The sequence below is a fragment of the Podarcis liolepis genome (assembly GCF_965112155.1).
Source record: "Podarcis liolepis genome assembly, chromosome: 3".
In the NCBI taxonomy this organism is placed as follows: domain Eukaryota; kingdom Metazoa; phylum Chordata; class Lepidosauria; order Squamata; family Lacertidae; genus Podarcis; species Podarcis liolepis.
Window position 1 is genome coordinate 70805467 of NC_139557.1, and position 26840 is coordinate 70832306.

General features: G+C 43.7%; 1 protein-coding gene across 1 annotated transcript; it reads right to left on the bottom strand.

The window, feature by feature from the left end:
• Positions 1–1443: 1443 nt before the first annotated feature.
• RSPH3 (radial spoke head 3) lies at positions 1444–17967 on the bottom strand. The gene is made up of 9 exons (XM_083496590.1): positions 17799–17967; positions 14767–14854; positions 13599–13743; positions 12656–12801; positions 10739–10942; positions 9167–9329; positions 8215–8301; positions 5922–6067; positions 1444–1624 (listed from the first exon to the last, which is right to left on the bottom strand). The coding sequence occupies exons 1-8, from the start codon at positions 17921–17923 to the stop codon at positions 5946–5948; spliced, it is 1080 nt and encodes a 359-aa protein (XP_083352716.1). The 5' UTR covers positions 17924–17967; the 3' UTR covers positions 1444–1624; positions 5922–5945.
• Positions 17968–26840: the final 8873 nt, after the last annotated feature.

Here is a 26840-nt window from a genome sequence, read left to right on the forward strand (position 1 = left end):
TGCAAATAAACATTAGGAAGAATTTTCTAATTGTAAGAGCTGTTTGACAATGGAACCAGTGCTTTTTTCGGTCTGTACGGCATACCACCGCCTCTCTCTCTCAACCTCCCCAATTTTGCTGCCACATGCCTGCGCCCGCATGTGCTTGCTCCGCCCCTCCCCACACCTTTGCCATCTCCTCCTCTGTTGCTGCTGCTTCCTGTGGCTGCAGGCAAAGGAAAGCATACAGACACCGATTTTTCTTTCAAAAAAACAGTGAGTGGAACGGACTCCCTCTGAACGTGGTGGGCTCTCCTTCCTTGGAGGTTTTAAAGCAGAGGTTGGATGGCCATCTGTCAGGGATTCTTTAGCTGTGATTCCTGCGTTGCAGGAGGCCGGACTAGATGACCCTTGGGACCCCTTCCAATTCTACCATTATATGATTCTATGATTCTTGCTTTCTGAAGACAGAAATGAAACAGAGGGAAAAAGCAGAATTGCCCTTGCATGTTCTGCAGGCCTAAACTTCACAATCCATAGTTTAACGAAATATAATGGGGGAGGTGGGGTTGCAGTATATTACAAAATAAGGAAGCGGTTTCTAACTTTAGAACGTTCATTTATTTTTTTAAATGCATTTAAATTCTCTTTACACAATGAAACCAGAGCCAGCTCAGTCATTAGAACGACTGAGGAAGCTGTCTTAGGCAGAAGCAGCCACCAAGGCATTAGTCCTGCAGGGGCCCCACCTGCCCTGCCGCTAGTGCAGTAACAGCACTCGTTTTGGCCCAATCAGGTGAGATCCAACCCAAAATTGACGCCAATGATGGCACCGCTTCACCAGCGGCAGAGGTGGCAGGGCAGGTGGAGAAGCGGCTCCAGCGGCAGCAGGTATGACGGTGGGGGCTGCAGTGGCAGGGCCAGGCAGCGCTTTCTCTTTTGGCTCAAGTGGTGAAACACACACATATAAAGAATGAGTACAATCTGCTTCTACTTATCAGTGATAGGATTTATATTACACCCTTCAGAAACGTTTTCTCCACACCACTTCTAGAGCATTAAACAACATTTAAACAATTAAAAATCCAACAATATTAAAATGAATAAAAACAGCATACTCAAAGCTCTGGGCAACATCCGGTGATGTCTGCCTGCTAGGGCAATGAAAATTTGCTTGGACAGCGGGACTTCTGGTTTCTTCTTACCCCCACACCTCCCCAAAACCTGTGCCAACAGTCCAGCACAGATTTGGTGAGCTTAAGGAGGACTGCAAGAGGAAGCAGAAGCAGAAGTCCCATTCTGTGAGTAGATCCCTGCTTGGATCTACCTTGGATCTCACCCCCAAAGTACAGAAAAATATACACATGCAACATTTATGAAATTTTCTTCTCATCTTAATCAACTATGCTGTTGATTACAACAATAACAATAACTAATAAGAGAGATAAGGGCAAAACATACAGCTAAGATTAGAACAAACAATTTTGTTGTAATAAAATTATCAAGTTTGCCAACATTAGGAAAAAAACAAAACAGTAATTTTCATTTTATTATTTGCCCTGGAGATAATTTTCAGGACAAATTCAATATTTGGTCGATGTTCCCAGATAACAATGTGCAATCTTCTTGAATATATTAAAGATCCCTGTTAAAACACAGAAAAGTTTATGTTAAAACTGTGCATTGTCTCTTTTATCATCTAAGTATTTAAAAATGCTTTACAACCTTCACACTGGAGAGAGCCCATTTTGAATATGTAAGCAAGGACATTGACAACCTGGAAAGGGTTTGGAGAACTTGGCTCTACATCACTTTTTAGGAAGTGCTTGATTTTATTCATTCTTTTGTTTTATCATCTCCAGTTCACACCATTATCTTAAAAGTACATTGCATCAAGACTTACGACACAATCCAGCCAAACATTTAAAAGTTCAACGTTGACTTCGGCAGGAGAAAGTTAAGCACCTGCTTAACTTTCCCACTGAAATCAGACGCACTAATTTCTTAACTTTGCTGTGATATAAATATATGAAAAAGAATTGCTCGATACAAATCCAAACCTTTGTTATTAGGCAGTACCATTGTACCTACTTGCTGATCATTCAGAGCATCTGCTTTGCATCCAGAAGGTCCCCATCTAGCCTAGTATTGTCTACACAGGGTGGCAGCAACTTTCCAGGGTTTCAGATAGGGATTGAACCTGGGATCTTTTGGCAAGGCAAAGCCTAAGCTCCACCACTGAGTTACAGCGTCACCTGGCAAAGTGGGGCTGACTGCTCCATGCAAGTCACTGCTTCATTTACTCCAAAGAATTAGAGAGCCAAAGAAATCTACACATGTAGACTTGCTGCCCAGACAGTGAGGCTTGAAGGAGCATCACTTAGACCCTTCGGAAAATGTAATAATTAATTCTCTCGGTACTTCACTTTCAAACTTGGCTTTATAACATGGGCTTAATTAACAACTTCAGATTGTTCTACAGAGCTGGCACAAGAGACGTTCAGTTTTGAAAAGGTGGGGCTGCTTTCAGGTGTGGTTAAAGATTACACTGCTTTTCGACAGTGGAATGCAGCGGTGCTCTTTTAAGTGGCAAGGTTCCACTTGAACTGTTGGCATAGCAATACACATGCTTTTGAGGTATACCTGAGGTGGCAGAGTAAATACATCCTGCCGTTCCACCTGGTCTGATGCATTCAGCTCACAGTGTCTGACTCAGCCAGAAAAAACCCCTGGAAACGAGAACCCCCCTCCCAACTCCCCCTGGTTTACACCTCTGCCCATAGATGAAGTGTAACTGTGGCAAAACAAAGACACAGCGCCACCTCTGGAATACAGAAAACAGTCCTCCAACTACATCAGGTTACATATGGGATAGTGTTCTTTCAGATTTATTTTTTTAGCCAGTTTATAAAAGTATTTCCAAACTGCCAACACGTTTTAAAAAACTGTGATGTTAAAAAAAAATCATAAAAATATGAAATAAGGAAACAGAGAATAAATGACTGACACTGAATAAAATTAATTCTCTGAAAATGCTTGGCAAAACAGAAATGTTTTCAGTCAGTGATGAAATACCAAAATGGTAAGTGCATGTCTGATTTCAGTGGGAACATGGTTGGACTCCAACTCCCATCAGCCCCAGCATGTTTGTTCAAGGATGATGGAAGTTATAGTCCAGCTGCCATCTACAGACCACAATTCCCCATCCCTGGGTCCAGATCTGTTTTAAAGGAATGTATTCATTGTAGCTGTATTCATTGTGCTGTAGCTCTGTAAACTGCTTAGGGACTATTGTAGTTAATATAAATTGTTTAAATGAACAATTAAAATAAAATTAAAAATAAAACTAGCTTGCTCTGGCTCCTGTATATCAGAAATATCTAGAGATTCTAGAAAAGAAGAAGGGTCTCAGCTCTTCCCTATTACAGCTGGCCAAGATTTCCAGGTCTAAGAGCTGGTACATAACCACACCTAACACAATCCATTAACGTGACTCAGCATCCCCCTGCAAATGTGCATTCCTTAAGAAGGCTTACTCATCAGCAGATATTGGTTCTGGCAAATTCTGATCAAGCACATCATAAGCAAGAAGACTATTATGAAGAGCTGTGTGAAAGGGAATGTTCAGTCTGACTTGGACTTCAGTAGGTGTCACCCATCTAATGCCCACCAGGTTCCCCTGTCCAGTGCTGCTGCTTGCCACTGTAGTTCCACACATTTCCTCTGCCGCTGTTCCCTCAGTCACTCTCCTCACTCTCTGCCATGTCTTCAGACATTCTTTGGTGATGGGCAGAGGATGAGCCAGTGCATTTTGGCAGTGGCGGACCTGGGGCTCTCAAATTTCAGTGGCGCCTTGTGCAATGCCAAAATTCAGCTCCTCCATGCCTCTTGCGTTCTGTTCTACAGCATTGTTTTGGTGCTCCCTGCAGTGTGGCGCCCAGTGCAACCACACCAGTTGCACCACCCTAAAACTGCCTAATTTGGGGCAAGCTAACATTGTAAGTGGCCAAGCACCAACACTTTGAATTGTGCTCAGAAACGTACTGGGAGACAATGCAGATTTCTCTTGTTCCCAAGAGTCTTTCAACATGTAAATGATGTGATTCACCACTATGACTGGTACATGCTCAAAGAGGAGTGGCTCACGCATGGCCCTCCAGATGTTGGAGTCTAGTTTCCATCAGCTGCAGTGAACATGGCCATTTTGGAAGTTTCAATCCAGCACCAGCTGGAGGTCTACAGGTTCTCCACCCCTAACAGAGACAGACATACTACTCTTGAGATTATTACAAAAGGATAATTGGAATTACACATGTAGATATGCTCCTGACCTGGCTGTTTGAATTCCCAAGGAAACCTACCTCAGATATAGGATTTTTTTGGGGGGGGGCATTGTGTGTTGATAACAACAATCTGAGCTACACCCCAACACAAACTCTGGCCTTGTTTTTCACTGATAAAAGTTGGCCAGAGTGATTGTGAAAGATGCAACAGCAACCGCAAATTGTCTTTAAACTCCTGATTATTACTCCAGTGTGGGCAATCCTATGCACACTTACCTGGCAGCAAGTTCCACTGGATTCAACAAGTCTGAGTAGACATGCATCAGATTGCTCTATTAAGGAATGCATACACCTTCAGCAAACCAGAGGGTTTGTGGGTAAAAGCAAAGGCATTCATCAAGAGATATGTAATTTTCGGTTTCTAATGGCATTACTGACATCTAGTGGTAAAACATACTGAACTTCAGTGCAGGGATTAAAATCTATTTTCAAGTTCTGTGTTAAAGGTTTGATCTATCCAGTGTTGAAACGTTTTAAAATCTCATCCATTTGAATGGGAATAAAACATACACACGTTCTTAACAGAAACCTTATTCTGGTGTTATTAGAACTGGTGTTGTTAAGACGCCCAGTGGAGCTGCCCAGAATAGCTGGGGTAATATAAGAACATCATCATCATTAATTGCAATAACTTGCAATAATTTTGGGGGCCATGCACACAGACCTCACCCCCAACCTGCAAACATCCACATGGATGCTGTTTTCAACCTTTGCATCTTCAATGCAAAGGACTGAAGGGAGCTTCTAAGAATATGTAGCTGAATGCCCTCAGAAGCTTGCCTAAGGTGAGGAGACCTGCGTAATGAGGTTTTGCAGTCCCAAGGAGGCACCTAAGCACCTTTAACTGAGCATGTGCAGAATATTTTTCTGCTGAACAAGTGAAGGTTGAAACTGGATCTAGCAAAGCCATGAACAGGTATGTGAGCACAGGGCTACTGCCCACAACATTCGCACAACTCAGTTCTAATAATGCCTGAATGCACCTTCTGTCATTTAAATAATTGTGAGTGGAATGCAGTGAATTTTGGTCAGATCCCTCCATGTCTTCATTATCCCAGGACCTAAGTAAACATTAATTGCATAGCTAGCAAAGACACCTGGATTTGGAAATACCTGGCATGTGTTTGGGGAGGGTGGAGTCATTTTCATGGGCACTACAGTGGATGTGTAGGGGAGGTTTAGCTTTCCTTCCCCAGCTGCAATCCCATTAAAAACTGGCGCTGCCAGGGCCAGCCATGGATGTCCCGCCACTCCAGGCCAAACAGAAAATGCTGCCCCCCCCCGCTGCTGCTGCCTCCGTGCCCACCTGTCTTCCTCCTCTGCTGCCGCCTGCCTCCTCCTCCTCAGTGTCTGCCTGCAGCCTTGGAGACAGCTGTGGCAGGCAGGCATGGAGGAGGCAGCAGCAGATTTTGGCAAAGTAGGCAGCCAGGTGCAGAGAAGGCACAAGAGGAGGGATCTGCCACCTGAGGCAATTTTCTGACCTCGCTGCCTAGGCAGTGTGGCCCTGGTCCCTGCAGGGCCATCAGCAGTCATTGAAATTATTATCATCAGGCTGTATATCATTTTGATAGGACCAATACCTAATTTCTTTCCCATTACCTGCTTCTTTGGAGTTTAGCCACTTTACTTTCCAGTAGTAGGGAAACGAGCATTTTTCCATGATTTTTGACGTCGTAGTAGGCGACCAATTGGCTGATTTTCGGCAAAGTCCTTCAACCTCTTTCCAACCACGTCATTAATTAAGCCTGAAAATTTAATTGCTTTGAATGGAAGTTTATCCAATGAGCCATTTAGACAATTTCTTTGAAGCTATAGTCGGCACGGCAATTGTACTGATTTATTTTGATGCATAGTTGTCCACAAGGGCTCAGGGGATATTAGATATCATTAGGAAAAGAATACATAGTTCATCAAACATACATAGGTCAGAAACTAAATGCAAAAAGGCTAGAAAATGAAAGAAACAGAGGTTCACATGTGCAGGAAACTGCTTTTCATCTTTGGGTGTTGTCTTGTTTTCGGAGTTCCTTAGCAAGATCAATGATAGTCAAGAGATACATATGCCCAGTGCTTTTTTTCCTAAAAAAAATGTTTAGGGGTACTCTAATTTTCCTACTCCTATTTAAATACTGCCCCTCAATGAGGCAAAACTTAGATTCACAAAGATTTTAGGGGTATGCATACCCATAGCTGTCAACTTCCCCCTTTTTTTGTGAGGAATCCTATTCGGAATAAGGGAATTTCCCTTTAAAAAAGGGAAACATTGACAGCTATGTGCATACCCCTACGTCCCCCCAGAAAAAAGCGCTGTATTGTCTTTAGATTTGCATGTCCTAAAAAAACCAGTGGCACATGCATGATTCCCCAGCACAGCAAAACATGTCTGACATTTGGGGTGCCTGGGTCTGCTGCCCTAAGACAGTCAAAAGTCCCATTAGGCACGTTTATGAAATTTTAAATACATAGGAGAGGAAGGAAGGGCAGGATATGACTTGAAGTAAAGATGTTCCCACTAGTTTCAGCATGAGAGACTGCTCAAATCATTTGAGCCAAATTTAACTTTGGCTGACTTATATCAGAAAGAGCAATTCAGCCACGAAACCCATTACTTATAAAGGTGGTGGCCTCTCCCTGGTGGTGCTCTTTCAGTAGCAGCCAACTATTAGGGATGTTCTAGCTCTGGGTTTCTTGAACTGAGCAGTAGTTGGACAATATACTTTATAAGATCCCCACTAACCACATGATTCTATGAAATCTACAGTTAGAAACAGAAGTTTGCATCTAGCATTGGAGGGTTCCCATATTTAAAAAAGTATGAAGACCAGGACACCCTAAAAGTTGTTGAGCTTTTTGAAGGAAGACCCCAATATTATTGTGTCCCCCCCCACATATGGCAGCCGTGAACATTAGCTACAAGTAGACCCACTGTAGCTAACAGACAACAGTTAATGAAGGTCCATTAATGTCACTGAGTGGAATCAATGGGGTGCAACCCAGAACTACTTATTCACAATAGTTCAATAAGCATTCCTGTTATTGGGCTTGTCATTCTAGGTTTTCTCAATAGTTTTTGAATCAGCCTTCTTATTATGTACCAGAAACAAAATTGGGCTCACATTTGGACTTCTCTTAAGTTTACATACATCAACTCTTCATGGATAATTTGCAAGCTGAGTTCTAACAATAAGTGTGTTTATAACAGCCATGGTGAAATATACTTGTAATGGTCAATTCTGTTTGTTTGTTTGTTTGTTTGTTTGTTTGTTAATAAGTACGGTTCCTGAGATCACACTTGGAGTGGATCTAAACACAGGAAAAATAAGTCAGAAATTAGATCTTGTTAACAAAAGAAAATAATCTCTATGGAAAATTGAGTTTTTAAATTTCCTGGTCTCTGGCGCCATCTGGTGTTGCATGTTTATAGGTAAAGGTAAAGGTACCCCTGCCCGTATGGGCCAGTCTTGACAGACTCTAGGGTTGGTTGCCCATCTCACTTAAGAGGCCGGGGACCAGCGCTATCCGGAGACACTTCCGGGTCACGTGGCCAGCGTGACAAAGCTGCATCTGGCGAGCCAGCGCAGCACACGGAAATGCCGTTTACCTTGCCGCCAGTAAGCGGTCCCTATTTATCTACTTGCACCCAGGGGTGCTTTCGAACTGCTAGGTTGGCAGGCGCTGGGACTGAGCAACGGGAGCGCACCCCGCCACGGGGATTCGAACCACCGACCTTTCGATCGGCAAGCCCTAGGTGCTGAGGCTTTTACCCACAGCGCCACCTGCGTCCCTTGCTGTTTCTTTACTAATGTAGCTGAGTCCCTGATCACAGTGCTATTCTGTAATCAGTATGGCAGAATGTTAGCTAGTCTGTATTACCTTATTTCTACTAACTTACAGTCAGTCATTACTCTTCCTAGCTGGTTCGACGCCATTCTTTTTACCACGCCGCTCATCAAATATGGAAGGAATTCTTTCTCAACATCTATATGATGTAAGAGAGCAAAAGAGTCCACCTGGATCAGTCCAAAGACCCACAAGGCCATCCTTCAGCCCACACAATAGCCACCCGGATGCCTCTGGGAAGTTGAAAGGCAGGGCAGGAGTGCAGTGACATCTTCCCTCTTGTGCTGCCTAGCAACTGATATTCAAGAGGCATACTGCCTCCGAGAGGGGAGGCAATACAAAGCCACCCTGACTTGTGCCCTGTTTGAAAGTCATCTGAATTGGTGGGCATCACTACATTTTATGGTAGTTCAATTATGCATTGCTTCACAGAAGGACTTCATTTTGGAACAAGCAAAGATGACCGGGATTCTTCTGTTCTAAGCTGAGTGGTCTGAAATATACATCTCTTCTTTTTAATACTGCAAAATATCTCAGCTGTCTGCAGATATGTGTGTGTGTGTGTGTGTGTCCTTGTTCAGTCCATTTTAGCTGATTCTTTCCACTGGGGGGCTAACCTGTTTTTTAGGTCTGAGGGGCACGTTCACCCTTCGCCAACCATGTGCCAGTTGTGGGTGTGGCTACCTTCACAAGGCTGTATACACACAGGACACACATAAGCACACAGTCCATGTAGATCCATGGATCATGGGATGGGGTGTTATCAAAAAGGTTGTTGATCTGATGACTAGGGAGATGTGAGATGCGTCCCTGTTAAGGTGGTGGACTGGGTGGAGTGGTTTAAATATGTGTCTTTTTCGCCAGTGCCACCAGAATTGGGGGACCAGAAAAAAATTTGCTTGGGGAGGCCTGGTTAACCCTCAGCTGGGGGTTAATCAGCCCTGAACTTTGTGATGCAGAATTCCCGTTTTAAAAGCTTATGTGCAATAAAGAATGATACATACCTCTTTCTATGATATCGAAGAAGAAACCCTTATTGTGAAGATCATTAAAGACTGAAGGAATGAGGTTCGACAAGTATTGCAGAGAAAAGGCTCGAGATGAAATTTTCTGCTTGACTTCTGACGACTTTGTATTTGCGGTGACCTGCTGCGCTTTACGGCGAGCCTTTAAATAATAAGGAAAGGGTGCATATAACTTCAAGCAATGTAGACATTTTTCTACGGAACCATAGAATTGTAGATCTGGAAGGGAACCTAAAGGTCATCTAATCCAACCCCTTGAAATGTAGGAATCTTAACTAAATCATACATGACAGATGGCCACCCAATCTCTGCATAAAATATTCCAGTGCTCTAAAACAAACAAAAAGCCAGGGCTTAAAAAACCCCTTTAATTAAGTGCTGAAAAGCTTCAAGCTTGCTGAATCCTGACAAAAGAAACTGTAAGAATCCTATTAATTACTTTTAATGAGATATTAAAATCTTTATTAATCTTTATTCATGCATGTGTGAAGAAACCATTTTCATAAAAAGGAAAAAAACGATACAAGAAACGGAAACTGAAGAAAACAATAAAGCATGTACTTCATCCCAGGCCTTCAAAAGCTTATTTTCTTCCAATAAGCAAATCTATGAAGCAGGGGTGGAGAACCTGTGTCCTGAAGATATTATTGGACCCCAGCTCCCTTCAGCTGTAGCCAGCATGGTCAATGCTCAGGGGTGATGGGAGTCCAGCAAAGGAACTATTTCTGGTTACCTGTTTTGTATTTTAGTTCACCACATCTTACCATGCCTTTGTGTGATAACACCTATTTCTGTCTGCTGATGGCAAAGTTTATGGTCTGGCCTTTGATGAAGGCAGCTTTCTAACTAGGTGGTTGCCTGGTTACCTATGGTGGGTGACAATTGCTCTTAGGTGACCAGGTGACCAGCAGCACTGCCTCTTTCCCTTATTGTGCTTATCTCTTTTGCTCCCTTAGTTCTGCCAAAACACAGCTCTGGCCATATTCCACTAGTGAAACCCAACCAGTCTTCAGATGCTATGAGTGTGGCATGTAGCTATACAGTCCCAAATCCACTTGTATGTGATGCCTCATACATCATATAGTGGTACCTCCGGTTGTGAACAGGATCCGTTCTGGAGGTCCGGCCGCATCCCAAGGAATTCTCAACCGGAGGTACCACTTCTGCGCATGTGCGCAGCCCGCTTTAGTGTAAGGGTACTCTTATTCTGTGCAGTTATACCTTGGATCTCAAACACCTTGGATCTCAAACGATCGAAACCCGGAAGTGAGTGCTTTGGTTCTTGAACAATTTTCAGAAGCTGAACATCTGGCGCAGCTTCTGCGGCTTCCGATTGGCTGCAGGAGCTTCCTGCAGCCAATCGGAAGCCGCGCTTTGGTTTCCGAACATTTTGGAAGTCGAACAAACTTCCGGAACGGATTCCATTTGACTTCCAATGTACGACAGTATTACATTTATTATGATGTCTCTCTCTGTGTGATTATACAGAATGAAGAGCGGGTTAGGAATTTTTCAAATGAACAAGCAAACTTGGGTTCACATCAGCTATACCTTTTCCTCATTCCGCCGTATCTCTTGTTGTTCAAGGCGCTGCACTTCAGCCAGCTCTGCGTTGCGCAGTTCATGATATCCAAACTGGTGCGCCTGAAGATTAGCCAGCTCTTCTTCCTCCGTGACTTCCAGCAAAGCTTGCTCCACGGTTTTACCAACTAAAACTTCAACAATTGGTCTGACTTCAATATCGAAGTCAAAGAGCTGAGGATAAAAAGCCAGCGCTGAGTCAACACATAATGTTATGTTTTATGAAGGGGGAACAGAAATAACTGACTTCTTAAACAATTGCTGAAATTACAAATGAGACTTTCATTGGTGACAAGATTGTTGCCATACATCCGGATTTCCTCAGACATTTCCATGGGATTGACGTCCGGATGGAATTTCAAGTCAATTGAAAAATCACAATTTTGTAAAAAAGTTCAACAACTTTTGGGTTTTCCTAAAACAAACAAACAAAAAAATCCCTCAACAATTTTGGGGTCTTCCTAAAAACTTTTTGAAATATGACAAACCTAGATAAGGCACTTGCAAGGAGCATGTTAACCTTTTGCAAATGACGGACAAACAGTAACACTAATAATAGCAAATGTTGAAGTCATAACTATTTTTACATTGTTTGGAACTTGAAACAAACTCTGTCCAGAAGAAAATCCAAGGCTGCTAACAAATCTAGCAGGAGGAGATAGTGGGCTGGAACTGGACATTCAATCTTAGCGTAGAGCCATTGAAATAGTGGGGCTTAAGTTAATCATAATTTAAGTTCTATTGATTTCCATGGGTCAGCTCTAAGCATGATCATGGCTGGATCCATCCCAGTGTGCCAGCTGTTGCCTGTTTTCTAGCTTCATTTCGTGGCAAAATCTGGCAGGGTCGGATATCCTATTAGAATTAGTTGTTTTTCATCTGAACCTGCTTGTAATTCAGGAGCAGCACACTCGAGAAGATCTCTTGCCAAAATAGGTTACCTTGTTCAGGAGTAGCCAATTCGTTTACCGAAGCCAGGGGCAAAATAGACTTGCTTCTATTTCCCCCTTTTAGACATAATTTTGCGCTCAGCTAGCAAATGAGAAAGGTCACTTAAGCATGCAGAAAATCTACTTGTAGCAAATTATGGCAAGGAGGTAGGCAGAATGGTGATTTTCTTTCAGGCCTCCACGTTAGGTGATTTTGTGCCATAGAATCAAGACAAAGGTAAATCCTAGCACTACGCTTGCTCTGTTTGCCATTGCATAACAAAATCATCACTCGACCTCTGATAATTGCTGTACTGCCTGCTGGACAACAGAGATAGCAGGAGCGGGTGGTCCTGTGGTCTAAACCACTGAGCCTCTTGGGCTTGCTGATCAGAAGGTCAGCAGTTTGAATCTGTGTGATGGAGTGAGCTTCCATTGCGGTGTCCCAGCTCCTGCCAACCTAGCAGTTTGAAAGTACACCAGTGCAAGTAGATAAATAGGACCGTTGTGGTGGGAAGGTAAATGGCGTTTCTGTGCAATCTGACTTCCGTCACAGTGTTCCATTGTGCTAGAAGTGGTTTGCTCATGCTGGGCACATGACCCAGAAAACTGTCTGTGGACAAACGCCGGCTCCCTCAGCCTGAAGCGACATGAGCGTCATACCCCATAGTCTCCTTTGACTGGACTTAACTGTTCAGGGATCCATTACCTAGAGATAGTATCTTTTTGATAACTCTACTGGATCCAAAGCGCCAATTAAATCATATTTACTTAGGAAGCATTTTGTCAACAGAAAAGGATAAAACTTGCATGCCGACTGATCCACATGCTATTCTGTTCTTCCAGTATTGAATTTTACAATGTGGTGAATGCAGAGCATTTCTGAACACTTTAATTTAAGAGGAGAAGGGGTTTTACTGTTCAGGTAGTTTTATCAGGTAAATTAAGCTCTGAATACCTCTCCTTCTTCTATTTGTGTAGCGACATCTGCCCCAGTTTTTGAGGGTACGAACAAGGGGCTGTCTGGTCTCAGCAGGAAAGCATCTGTTTGACATTCCATATCAACTTCGATAATGCGGTCTGCAATCTCTTCCAGATACAATTCTGAAACAGTGACACAATGAAGACTATGGTTAGGGGGCTCCTAGCTTCTGCAATTTAAAATTGGCAGGGCTGACAAGAGGGGTCAGGGTGGGGGAAGCTGGTACAAATTACTAAGGTTCAGAACGGGGCCTGGGGCCCAACCATTTTGCATATGTTTTATGTAATTCTTACCAAAATATATGGTTCATAGTCAATGCATGCACAGAATAATGGCTTGCGAACCTGTGCTGTGGACCCAGCAATTCCCAGTATTAATATGAACATTGGCTTCTGCGCTTTGACATTATTAGGACAATGCAGTCTCAACTTATTATGCTCAGCCACGTTTGTATGTGAACGCTGTACAAATATAACAAAGTTGTTATGTGATACTCACTGTGTTGCGTTACACGTATAAATTTAACTTTTAAAGTGTATGGTAAGCTCAGCAATGATTGTGTGGGTGCTTATATTATTGATATAAGTCATTAGGCTCTTAATATCCTCAACAGGTACAGATATGATCATATTTATCATTAATGTAAAATTGAGACCACACATTTATTTTATATCCCATGTACCACAAATATTTTTAGCTGGTCTGACCTTGTTAGGGTGGAGAGGTCTGAATTTTTTCCACCAGGGTTCAAACCCCTTCTTAGTGGCCCAGAGCATGGCTCTCATTGGCTACTTTTGGAGGAAGGGCAGGATATAAATAAAACCAACCAATCAATAATCTTTACTGAAATAGTGTGGGTCAGAGTCAACCAGTGAGTTGTGTCAGCAAAAGCCCTGCACAAGGATTTCTGGCGCTTTACCTGTCTGCACATCGGTCCGGAGCTGGGGAATCTCAACCTGAGGGGCATGGACTTCGCTCTCTTCCTTTGCTCTCTTTCTGGCAAGCATTTTCTGGTGGGCTTCTCGTTGCTTCTGAATCTCAACAGGATCAGTTTCAGTAGGGCACTGGGAAATGGGGTGGAAAGTTCCTCTTAAAATAGCAGCTAACCTGGGCAGAAGACAGGGCTTTATTTCAGCCAGAACTCAATGGAACTTAGTTCCAGCACCTCTCAGGTGAGAGCCATTGCCATAATAAGAGAACAAGGGAGACATTCATGGTGAGTTCCAGCACCCTTTTTTCTAGAAAAATAGCAATGGTGGTAGAGATGAGAAAACCTAAGGTTTCTTTTTCCTCTTTTGGCTAGTAAACAAAACTCTTTCCTTTGGAGTCCTAGGCCAGGAATAATCCAAAGAAATAATCCAAAGAAAACTTAGCCTGCTTAAATCCCATTGAAGTCAATGGAACATACATTCTGATCAGATGTCCGCCTACTAAGAATTAAATAAGGGTAATGTGGTGGAATGCATTTCCTTCCCACAAGTGTGGGAGACCCTAGTGTGGGAAGTCCCCCACCATACTTCAGTCCAAACTATGTTGCATCTGTGCCTGAAAATAGCATTGCAAAAATGGGGGGCTCAAGAAAATAGGCATAGAATTAAGGTCAATGGGACTTAAATATAACCTTCAATCTGTGGCAGTGTGAGTGCTCTAGGTGGCACTGCAATTTACTTAAACTTCTCTTCCCCAGAGCACTGAGATTGGAGAGTCCTGGTAAAACTATTCTCTCTGATGTACTTTCCAGTCCCAACTAAGTTCTCCCTCCCCTGGAGAGATAATTGTGGAATCCCTGGATACTTTCAGAATCCACTATAGGTTCCAAAGTAGTTTTCCATATGTTTAAATGTGCCTTACCCTAGAATATTTATCAACCATGTCCTCTTAATCTGCAGCATTCCTCTGCTAAACCTGTGATGGCCCATTCACACATGCAAGTCGTTGCTTGATGCTGAAGTCATCATTTGATTAACATTAACGTGTGAACCGGCCTCAACAGTGTTCTCTTGGATATATGTGTGCATTTCCAACCACCATTTGCTTGTTTTCTCATGTTCAAGAAAAATATAAAGATTTGTGTAAAAAGGACCTACCCAAGGTAATGACTGAAGAGCATATGTGTTGCCTCGAACCACTCTTCTGTCATACATGAGATTCCCATAGCAGACTGGGTATTCTTCACTGAAATACATTAAATTAAGACAAGAAAAAGTTTGGTGGAGTTTGAAATGTTGTTAATCCAATATTTCTTAGAACAGAGATGGTGACCCCCAGGCCTCTTTAGCGAGCTGATGGGATTCTCCCCAGGCCACATTCCTTATTGGCACTGCTTTGTACCCTCCTCAAGTGTTTTTTGCCTGGCTGGAATTTGTTCCGGAACTCTGGTAATGTGTCTTGCAGACCCTCCAAGTGTCCCTATTCTCCAGGGACGTCCCTGATTTAGAGAAGCCGTCCCGGTTTCTGATTTGATCCTGGAATGTCCCATTTTCCCTTAAAGGTAAAGGGTAAAGGGACCCCTGATCATTAGGTCCAGTCGTGGATGACTCTGGGGTTGCGGCGCTCATCTCGCTTTATTGGCCGAGGGAGCCGGAATACAGCTTCCGGGTCATGTGGCCAGCATGACTAAGCTGCTTCTGGTGAACCAGAGCAGCGCACGGAAACGCCGTTTACCTTCCCGCCAGAGCGGTACCTATTTGTCTACTTGCACTTTGATGTGCTTTTGAACTGCTAGGTTGGCAGGAGCAGGGACTGAACAAGGGGAGTTCACCCCGTTGCGGGGATTCAAACTGCCGATCTTCTGATCGGCAAGTCCTAGGCTCTGTGGTTTAACCCACAGCGCCACCCGCGTCCTTAGGGTGTCCCTATTTTTCCTTAGGGTGTCCCTATTTTCATTGGAGGAATGTTGGAGGCTATGGAGTTACCCAATCCCCAAGCTGTCTGAAGGCAATCCTGTATAGGGAAGGTGTGTGTGTGTGTATGTGTGTTTGTAATGTTTAATGTTTCATTATGTTTTTCATAAATGTTGGAAGTCGCTCAGAGTGGCTGGGCGACCCAGTAAAAGATGTGGGGTATAAATAGTAAAATTATTGTTATGGAATGGGACACCCCCATTTTCATTGGAGAAATGTTGGAGGGTATGTTCTTGGTTGCTGGGATGGAGGATAGAGAGGGGTGTGTGTAGAAACCAGCCTACTGTACAAGGGTAAAATTCATATTCATTCCTCTGCCCTCCACTGGTATGTGGCCCAGAAGGGAATGTGGCTGTTGGACTGAAAATGGTTTCCTGTCCCTGTCTGAGAAGGACCCAAAAATGAAGGACAAAAGAAAAAGGAAGAACAAAAGATAGAGAAAGCTGTACTGTACTTACCAACCTAGAAATGCATAAAAACATACAAAGCTGCTTAGATGAACTATCTGCCCACCCAGGCTAGTATTATGCACTGTGGATGTATTCTCTAAGATCTTGGGTGGAAGTCTTTCACAAACCTTGGTACCTGGTCATTTGGAGATGCCAAAGACTGAACTTAGGATGTAAGGTGTGTGCTCTGCCACTGAACTATTATCCCTCCCCAAAGAATAGCTGTCGGGCTACCTCCACTCCACTCTTAAACTAGGGCTGTGTACACACAATATCTTTAAAGTACATTTCAAGCACTATCTTTCCCTCAAATAATTTTGGGTGCTGTGGTTTACCCCTTACGGAGTTACAATTCCCAGCCATCCTGAACAAACTACAGTCATGCCTTGGAAGTCGAACAGAATCTGTTCTGGAAGTCCGTTCGACTTCCGAAATGTTTGAAAACCAAAGCGCAGCTTCTGATTGGCTGCAGGAAACTCCTGCAGCCAGTCGGAAGCTGCAGGAGCCCCGTCGGATGTTCGGCTTCCAAAAATAGTTCGCAAACTGGAACAGTCACTTCCGGGTTGCCGATGTTCAGAGCCGAAATTTTCGGGAACTAAGCTTTTGGACTTCCAAGGTACAACTGCCCAGTGCCCAGAATTCTTTAGTGGAGACAATGTCCTTTGAAGGTGCTTTAATGGTATAATGTACAACATGTTACTTCTGGTGGGTGAATTTCTCTAGAATAAGCCATGAAAGTGAAAGGTTATTGCCTGAAAATTCTCCCCATGAAGCCGAATGCTATGTAAGGTGACAAATTAATTAGCAAGTGGGACATTTGCACAACAAGAGCCATATTGGATCCATTTCCCCTTTGTGAGGCTGGTGTACTGCGTTGTTCTGGTTAAGAGTAAAAGAATTACAAAATTCAGTGAAAGATCTTAAGTGAGTAACAAACAGAAGCTTTGAAAAACAGGACAGCAAAGTTTATAACTGCATGTATAGATTATTAAGTAGTCTTGTTACTTACAGAAAAATCCAGAGATACAAGGTTTTGCCTTCTCATGGAGAGGGAACATTTGTTATATATATAGTGTGCAAGAGATCACTTTCTACTATTTTACCACCAATTTAAAAATCACATTATTCACATGACAACCGATAGATAATTCTACTTTTAAGAACTTGAGTACAGTACAATGATGACGTACCATTTGTTCATTTGTTTTCTCCCCGCTTTAAACTCTCAAGCTGTGTTCCCCAGCCTGCTACTCTTTAGATTTTCTGAATCTGTCATTGGTGACATTTTATCAGATTTTTCATGGAAAGGGAAAATCCAGAATAAATAGGGCAGGGGATATGAGCTGGCATTGCAATGCCGATGATGTTGTGTGGACACCGCGGAAAACTAGCATGTGTGAACAGCACCATTTCCATGGTAAACACCCAACAGGAAGCGACCTACAAGTCCCTTCATCCTTGACCATTGACCATCAAGGCTGGGGCAGATTGGAACTGGAGTCCAAAAACATCTGGCTGGAGGGCACAAGGTTAGGGAAAACTGCTCTAAGGTAACTGTATGAGGAAATACAGCAACCCTAGAGTAGGTACCCCGATAGGGGGACACACTTACTGCTCATGTGGGCATATGTGAGAGAAGAAGCAGAGTAGATGATAGGGTAGAAAAGCCAAAGTTGGAGATGTGAGGGCCTGCTCATGCCAAGACAGTCTGTACTCTGGGACTGAGGATTGAGGCTAGGACTATTATGGTCAGGCAATGCTACTCACTGATCACTGGCTGTTGGATCTGGAAATCGTTTTCTAGAGGGCACAACTCGGGGGCGGGTGCTATAGGAGTAAGTACTAGATGCTGGAGCACCATTTGGGGTGAAAATCACTGAGCCTGTGGTCATTCTGAGATTTGTCCACTTTAGTTCTAATAGACTTTTCAAAGTCTTGGTGGCATAATAGAAGAATCCTCCTTGCCCACTGTTGCTAGGCGATGTGGAGTTCCATCCTAAACAACGGTTGCCAAGGTAAACTGATCCGGGTTAGGCAACTCTGCTGATTAGCTGGAACTCCAACATTCTGAACTTCTCCTAGACTTTTCCTGATAAATTTTATCAGAGCCAATGGTCACTCCTTTTTCTTAAAAGTATCTTAGGCTGCACTTCTGTACCCACTGATCTCAGAATAAGCCCTATTGTCATAGACTGGTTGGATGCAGAGGAATGGTGGGAGGAACCAGCAAGGGAAGAAGGCTCAGAGTCCAAGGATTGGTGGTGGGACAACAATGAGTGGTCATAGGGGGAAGAAGGAGAAGATTGGGAAAAGGAGGTGTCAGAAGCTGAAGAGGTAACAGGGCTTAGTGAGCTGGGAGAGTCTGTGACAGAGAGCAGTCCAGAATCAGCATCAGAAGCTGCAACAGGAGGATGGGAGCAGAGAGGCCAAGAGGCCGAAATGAGTCAGGCTGGTGAAGAGTCATGGGTGTCTCCCACTTCTACTGTGACCAGCTCCTGTTCCCCCTTGTATTATGGAACCAGAAGAGGCATGAAGAGGGAGGAGGAGAGGTTGGTTGCATGCAGGTGCTGTCTCTAATTGCTTGGAGGAAATCCTGGGGAGGCAGGGACTTTCAGTCTTGGCAACTGATCCATGGGGCAAGACTTACTGGGTATGAGCTGCTATGCTCATTAGGCCTGACACTCCGCCAGGTCTGTGTAGATTGTGCTCTTGCTAATAAAGAGTGAACTCCAACTTGCATGGTGTTACTGCCTACTCACTCCTGATGCCTACTGAACTAAGTGGGTCCTACTTGTGAGTAGGATTGCCTGTTAATTTGGATTCTGATATTATACAGGGGAAGCATATTATAAGCATTTGCCTATCCTTCTGTTGTCTTTAACATTTCCTCTTCAAAGCTATTTTTAAAAGCTACTTTTATGCTTACATCAGGCACAACAATGCAAGAAAAATGAGAACATGCCAGTGCTGTTCTTCTGTTGCCAGTTGCACATGAGGAAAGAGGCAAATGATGCATGTCACTGGTATCATAGCATTTGCAATGGTCATTCCTGGGAGTTTTACCACAAGATGTCACTGCGATCCTTTTGTGTGTCACTGGACATATTTTCCTCTGGCTGCAGCCTCAGACAGCGAGATGTTCTCAGGCATACAGCTCTTGTGCAGATGAATACAAATGTACACTGCTGTAATCAACATAGTATTTGATACACAGTAAAATAATGTCTCAACTATAAAACATATACATCACTCTGAATTAGAGTCATGGTAAGACACACACAGGCTGATAATTGCTTTGATGAAAAAGAACCACATGTTTACTGGAAAAGCTCTGCTGTGTGCATGAAACCCCCCCCCCGCAACTGTCCAACAACTGCCAACGCAGTGTAAACAAGTTGATTCCTTTCGTTGTTGCTGAGTAGTCACTTGACATGTAGAAGTTAAGCAGGTGAAACCTTCCCTGTCACTTTCCTTGGATTGCTTGGTCTCATTGGTGGCTAGCTTCCAGTTTCCAGCACTAATCACTGGCAGACAGACCTGCCCCATGGCAACCATGTTCTGCCTCTACTGTCAGAGGCAACATGCCCCTGAATGTTATTTTCTGGGGATGACAAGTGGGGAGAGTGCTGTTGCACTCAGAGCCTGCTTGTGGGGTTTCCATAGGCATCTGGTTGGCCACTGTGAGAACAGGACACTGGACTAGATATGCTTGTGAAACATGGACCACTTATAAACACCATCTCCAACTCCTCTAAAGATTCCAACAACGGTTTCTCCGGAAAAATTTACACATCACTTGGGAAGACAGGTGAACTGATGCCAGTGTACTGGAAGAAGCAAAGATCACCAGTGTCGAAGCAACGATTCTTCAACATCAGCTTTGTTGGACTGGTCATGTTGTGCGGATGCCTGTTTATCGTCTTCCAATGCAAATACTCTATTCTGAACTTTAAAATGGAAAGCTTAATGCCAGTGGTCAATAAAAGAGGTTCAAAGACTCTCTCAAGGCAAATCTAAAACAAGTAGTATAAACGCTGACAACTGGGAAACACTGGCCTGTGAGCGCTCCAGTTGGAGAACAGCCTTTACCAAAGGTGTCATGGGTTTTGAAGATGCTCAAACTCAGGACGAAAAGGAGAAATGAGCTAAGAGGAAGGCACGTTTGGCAAACCCTCACCATGATCAACTTCCACCCAGAAACCTATATCCCCACTGTGGAAGGACGTGTGGATCCAGAATTGGCCTCCACCGTCACTTATGGACTCACTGTTAAAACCGTGGTTATGGAAGACAATCTTACTCAACTACGAGGGATAGCCAAAGGAGGAGGAGGAGGAGGAGGAGGAGGAGGAGGAGGAGGAGATAGGCCTTTGATCTGACCCAGCAGACTCTTCTTAAGTTCTTATCTTTATGCCAGGACAGATTTACTTGCTAAATGTGGCTGTTAAAGGCACAGGAGCAGGGCTAGTAAAGAATTAAATAAAATTGCAGACTAGTGAGGGCGCATATCCACCCCGGAGATGCTCTGGTTGAGTGGCTTCAGTCCGCTGTTAGATAAGGGTGTTCAGTGAGTGGGTTTGGACAAATCTCAACTCCTGAGCTAAACTGAGGTACAGTGGTACCTCGGGTTACAGATACTTCAGGTTACAGACGCTTCAGGTTACAGACTCCGCTAACCCAGAAATAGTACCTTGGGTTAAGAACTTTGCTTCAGGATGAGAACAGAAATCGCGCGGCAGCGGGAGGCCCCATTAGCTAAAGTGGTACTTCAGGTTAAGAACAGTTTTAGGTTAAGAACGGACCTCCGGAACGAATTAAGTTCTTAACCCGAGGTACCACTGTAGTTTGAAGGAAGTGGGAGGTTACTGGTTTGCTTTATATTTGTTCTTGTTTTTCTTACATATTTTGTGTTTTTATTTTGTATTTTTATGCTGTGAACCAGCCTGAGATTTCAGATGAAGGGCAGTATACAAATTTAATAAATAATAATTCTGGTCTTGTCTGAGCTGAAGTGGGATCTGTACAAGGTACCCCAAATTAGGGCCCTCTCCACTCTTTGTGGTAACTTGGATGTCCAAAAAAAGCAACAGGCAAAAGTCTGCTGAAATGGAAATCAGTGTTTCTAAGCTTACCATATAAAGAAAATGTTTGGATGGATGTGGGGAAGGGGAAAGTAGAGCAAACACCAGGGTGCAAAGAAAAAGGACAAGGCAGTACTCCATTGTGACTGATAGGTCTCGCTTGTAATCAGAGGGAATTATTTAACCAGACTCTCTAATCCAGCTGGCTTGGGGAGGAAAACAAAGCTGTTTTAATTCTCCCTTCTCAAAATTTCAAATTTAAAAGCTGTCTATCGTAAAAAGTCCTGGACTTATTTGCACTGGCAGAGGAAGAGGGGTGCTGGGGGAGCGCACCGCCCCCGGCAGCGCGATCCCAGTGGGGTGCCATTGTGGCTGTCCCCCACCCGCGCTGGGTGCCACGCCCCTGCAGGTAGTGTGCTACACCCCTGGGACACATGCCACACCCCTGTGGGCGGCGTGCCACACCCCTAGGACATGCTCCAGCCATGCCTCCGCCTGCTCTCTGCCCCCCTGGTGCTGGGGCATGAAGTTCTGCCACTGCCTATTTGTTTGGAATTTGGCAAGATTGATTTGTAGGAACTCCTCTCTTACATCCATTATTGCAAGACCAATTGTCTGTTAAATATTAGGCAAGATTAACTGAATCCTTTTTTAGCTGCTCCAAAACTGTAAAGGCCCTTGCAGGAAAACAGCTGCATCTTCTTTCTGACATTTGGTAGGAGTCATCCCCTCAAAAGGAGCAAACATGTTTGCAGATTTCTTCCAATTCTGCCCAAAAGAATTTTTTTTTAAGGTGCTCAGCAGAAACCCCACCAATCTATTTGTCTTTAATCTGGCAGGCTGAATCCACTCTAGCGCAATTTCATCCACTTCTGTCAACAAGGAGAAAATGTAATAGCCATTTTTAAATTTTCCAGTTGTGAACGATAGGAAATGAAGCCTTTTTGTTCCTGAAGCAGACTTGGACCCTGAGCCAAACCAGGTAGTCTCTAAAGTGTTTCGAACAAATGTGGGTTGTTTTGCAAATCAGGCAGTCTCTACAGTGCTTTTGACCGAGGCAAGTAGTTTTCTGAAGCACCAAACTGAACTGAATTTTCTGTTTTGTGCATGTCCCTACTGACAGAAATGAAGCTGCACTGGCAGGATGACACCTCCCCTGGCTGAACCTTCTGGAACACTGGCAGGAAGACTCCAGCAGGGGAAAAGCTCCGCTGGCAGGAACATGAAGTGTAGAATGGGCACTGCACACTTGTTGGTTGCCATAAGGGCTGCTGGTGGGCTCACACCTTGGTGAGAACCTCATGAAAGTGTTCGAGCCTTTATAAAACACTGTGCACCTGTACCCTGTAATTCCCATGATCACAAGTTGCAATTGCAGAATTGGCATATGCCACGTGGAGGCCTGTTAAAGCTATGGTTTTCCCAGTAGTGATGTATGGAAGTGAGAGCTGACCATAAAGAAGGCTGATCGCCAAAGAATCGATGCTTTTGAATTATGGTGCTGGAGGAGACTCTTGAGAGTCCCATGGACTGCAAGAAGATCAAACCTATCCATTCTTAAGGAAATCAGCCCTGAGTGCTCACTGGAAGGACAGATCGTGAAGCTGAGGCTCCAGTACTTTGGCCACCTCATGAGAAGAGAAGACTCCCTGGAAAAGACCCTGATGTTGGGAAAGATGGAGGGCACAAGGAGAAGGGGATGACAAAGGACGAGATGGTTGGACAGTGTTCTTGAAGCTACCAACATGAGTTTGACCAAACTGCGGGAGGCAGTTGAAGACAGGAGTGCCTGGCGTGCTCTGGTCCATAGGGTCACGAAGAGTCGGACATGACTAAACGACTAAACAACAACAACAATGTGGAGGCCTTGGTTCATAACTTGGTGAGTCCATGCAATTTCCATGTGAAGCCAATGGTGGCTGTGTGCAGAAGGTGTTGGCACTGTTGGGCATCCTTTGAGGCCCATGCTTCAGCAGCAGACCCACTGCCACTCCTTGGAGCCTCTTGGACCTGCTGTTCTTCCTCTTTGCTGTTTCTGCCTGTTGACTTGCTCTCTTCAAGGCTTTAGAGTTGTGCTTCATCCATACAACCGGTCCTTTCAGCTAGTACCTTGCCAGTCAGAAAGTGGATGTAACAACTGTATCTCAGTAGCGTGCTTGTATGTGTGTGTGCTTACAAGAAAACAAGAACTGATCGTACCCAAGCTGAACGGGAGATATGAATCAGGAAACACACCACCATAGCAACCATAGCTGTGTCTTGAAACCCCAAGGAAATATAGAGGAAAGTGTTGCAATCCAACTTGTGAGTCACCATCCTAGAGGGCAGTCATTCATGTGACAAAGAAATCCTTGGGATCATGTAACTGTAAGCTTGTATGAAAGATGGGACTTTGTAATCGAAATAATTGAAGAAATGACCTTGTCCGGTGAAGTGTTAACAAACACAGATAAAGAACTTTGGATCCCCTGTTGATATACTGTGAAAGATAAATGCTGATGCTGACAACAGATTTCATAGAAAACAAAAAGCCGAGGCCGAGCTTGGTTTTTAGTTTCCTGCCATAATGCTTTGCTTCACATGAAGCAGTTTGAAACGGAAGCAATTTCCTCACCTTCTCCGGCACCCTTCTTATCGTGAATGAAGGCAATCTTGTGGGTTACCCCACTGAGCCAGCAGATTGCCTCATATCCGTATAGCTCAGGGTTTCGTTGCATTTGTGCAAAGCTAGAGTGCCTTCAGAATGTTACCCTTTTGTGGGAGGAATTCAAGCGCATGCCATTAATTTAATTAGAGTGGATTAATGTGCTCTGTCACCCTAGTGCAACAAATCCACTTTGATGAAGAAATTTGCTTTTTGCTGTTAGGAAAGTGATGGGAAAATGCACTGAAAAGTGTGGGATGAATGAATTCTGGGAAGACACATAAACACCCCACAAGCCAATCAGGATGTCATATAACTGCCCTGCAAACAAAGAATGCTTAGTATAACCTCTGTGCAAGCAGAGCAGGATGAATGCTCAATAAATAGTTTGTCTGGAGGATGCCCACAGTCAGACACATGGTGTAACTAACCTTCCAGAGACATATTTAACACCTGACAATGAGTAGTGCAGGCTATATTGACACAAAAACCATAGGGAGCGGTGTCAGGCAATTTTACACCAACCCAAGAGACTGTGCAATACAGACCTTGCTTTCACATATATTCCACCTGTCACCACCATGTGCATTCTGCAAGTTATTAATAACCCTTGCATCATTTTAATACTGACAGCTATTTGTCCAAGAACACCTTATGACTTTATCATGCACATCGGTTTATACTGTGGGGGCAGTGGAAAGGGAGTTTAATCTGCTATATATCTTGGAGAGTTGTTGGTTCATTGTGCATTTGGACACCTCTTAAAATAACGTAGCCAAATTTTGCACGGTAGTTTTTGTCTATATGTGGATACACTTGCATGCCATTTTGAATCAAGTTGGTAGACTTAACTTTTCCGAACTGGATCAGTTTTGAGCAGGTTTTGCACGATGGTCCTTGAGGTCAAGGAGCAGTTTCCGTATCTGTTTGGATACAGTTAGACCTCATTTTGAATCAAGATTTTTTTGAGTCCTTAGAATTCCTGAGCCACACTGAGTATGAGGGTGCTAGTGGTAAAACAATTCAGCTACATTTAATCAAAAACTATCTGTCAGGGAACTGCCATCGGCTCAGGGGCGAGAGAGGAAAAGCCAAATGGATTACAGAGAGCCCCCAAAGATTGTGGGAAGCAGCACTTCCTCAGCGGAGGAGGGTAGCTGCGCCTCTAGTGGAAAGGAAATGCAGGGCTCAGAGGAGGCGAGGTGGTGCCAGGACACCTTGCCTGAGCAAAGCGGGGAAGAGAGAGGTCCCCCATTATCCACACCCTCCCTGTGCAGTAGGCTTCCACGCAGAGAGGGGAGGAGCAGATTGGGCATCAAGAAACTACTCTGCTGGGGAAGGTTTAAGGACCACCCACTCTCAGATTCTGCCAGTGAATGAGCAAGACATGGAATAGAGGCGCTGTGCTTTGCAAAGGTTTTTATCACCGATAAGAAAACTTTAAAACAGACTATTGCAGCATATTGCTTGATTGCTCTCGAGCAACCAACCTATACCTTTAACACTATCCATCAGTGTTCAGGGTATGTGTGAAATTTTGGGGTTGCCACTGATCTCGTGGAAGTGCTAGTGAGAATATGGACAGTTACACACTGTTTTTATGTAAGCTGTACATTCGATCATAGCCTGCAACTGACAAGGTGCCTCTTGTCATTAAGGAGTTTCAGAAGACGTTTACTCATCTACATGCAAACTTTTGACTACCTCTTAAGAGCCAGGTCACACATTACCACATAGTCATTCCTGTGTTATCATCCAGCTCTGCCCCCCCTTTTTTGCAAACATTGGTTGCATATTAGAAAACGAACAGCAACTTCAGTACAGGAGTTCTAGGCAGGAAAAGTGCTTTATTCTTTATTCTACTTCAGAATTAAAAACAATTGCTTGCACATTGCTATGTTCACTCTAATAGGGTACTGTGAGCCATGAATAAAAAAGACTGCTGCTATTGATATAGCAAGAACAATGTGTTCTTAAAAGTAATCTTGCAAGTTCAGAAGAGCACTCTCAACAGGTCTCAAATCCCCATTTTGTACAATTCCACGGTGTCACAAGTACGTAGTAAGAGCCTGTTGTTTCAGGCCAATAGCCCATGTAGTCTAGCATCCTGTTATCATAGTGGCTAACTTGATGCCTATGGGAAACCCACAAGCAGGGCGCAAGAGCACTCTCTCCTCCTGCAATTTCTAGCAACTGGTATTCAGAAGCCTACTGCCTCTGACCATGGAGACAGAGGATAACCAGTATAGCTGGCAGCCACTGCTAGCCTTTACCTCCCTGAAAGAATTCCTGCAATCCACTGTACCTTCAAAACTGGCTTAGACTGAGAATCAAAGAAGATGCAGGTGTATATCAACATCAGAAGGATCAGATCTCAGTAAATTGGCTTAATCTTTCATCCTTTGATTGGGACAATGCATGTCACCATCCAGTTGTACTATATATGCATGGACTGGATTGGGGCTATTGCCAAAAGCTGTAACCGATAGTAGTGGCAATAGCTGGAGTTCTAATCACCAGTTGAATGTGTATGCAAGTTGCCTATGGGAGTTCAGGATTCTTGAAAAAGGAGACTGAATGTAATATTCAACTAAGTTTGATTCAGAGTACACCCATTAAAATGGATGAACATGACTAAGTTAGGTTCATTAACTACAATTGGCCTACTATGAGTAAAACCTAGTTGAACACTACCCTGAATTATTCTCTGCTAGGTTTTGAAAAGCGGGATCTTGCTAGAATTTGAGGTGGGGTAATGAAATTGGGAGGAGACAGCATTAAAGATTGGAAACTTTGGGGTTGGTGCCTTTTTGTTTTTAAATAATTTTCTTCACAGCACCCGGTTGTAATGGGTTCTTAGCTAACAGCAATAATGAAGTTCAAAGGTAGCATATCTCTGTAGATCTAATCTCCATTGTGCTCAAGCATCTGACAGGCTACATTAAGAGACAGAATAGTGACCTGGATGAACATTTATCCAGAAAGGCAAATCTTCAGATCCATTGAACTAGCAGAAAAGATATTGCAGATGAGGGTATTTGCTTGGATTTTTAGTGATAACCTAAAGAAACAGAAAGCAGATCC

What these genes read in the sequence shown, in the direction of transcription:
- RSPH3 (XM_083496590.1), bottom strand. Translation starts at nt 17,923, where the DNA reads ATGACCACAGGCTCAGTGATTTTCACCCCAAATGGTGCTCCAGCATCT. An exon ending in CTCTTCAGTCATTACCTTGG is followed by an intron (nt 13,744 to 14,766) that starts GTAGGTCCTTTT and finishes CCCATTTCCCAG; the next exon opens with TGCCCTACTGAAACTGATCC. An exon ending in CTTCGATATCATAGAAAGAG is followed by an intron (nt 8,302 to 9,166) that starts GTATGTATCATT and finishes TACATCATATAG; the next exon opens with ATGTTGAGAAAGAATTCCTT.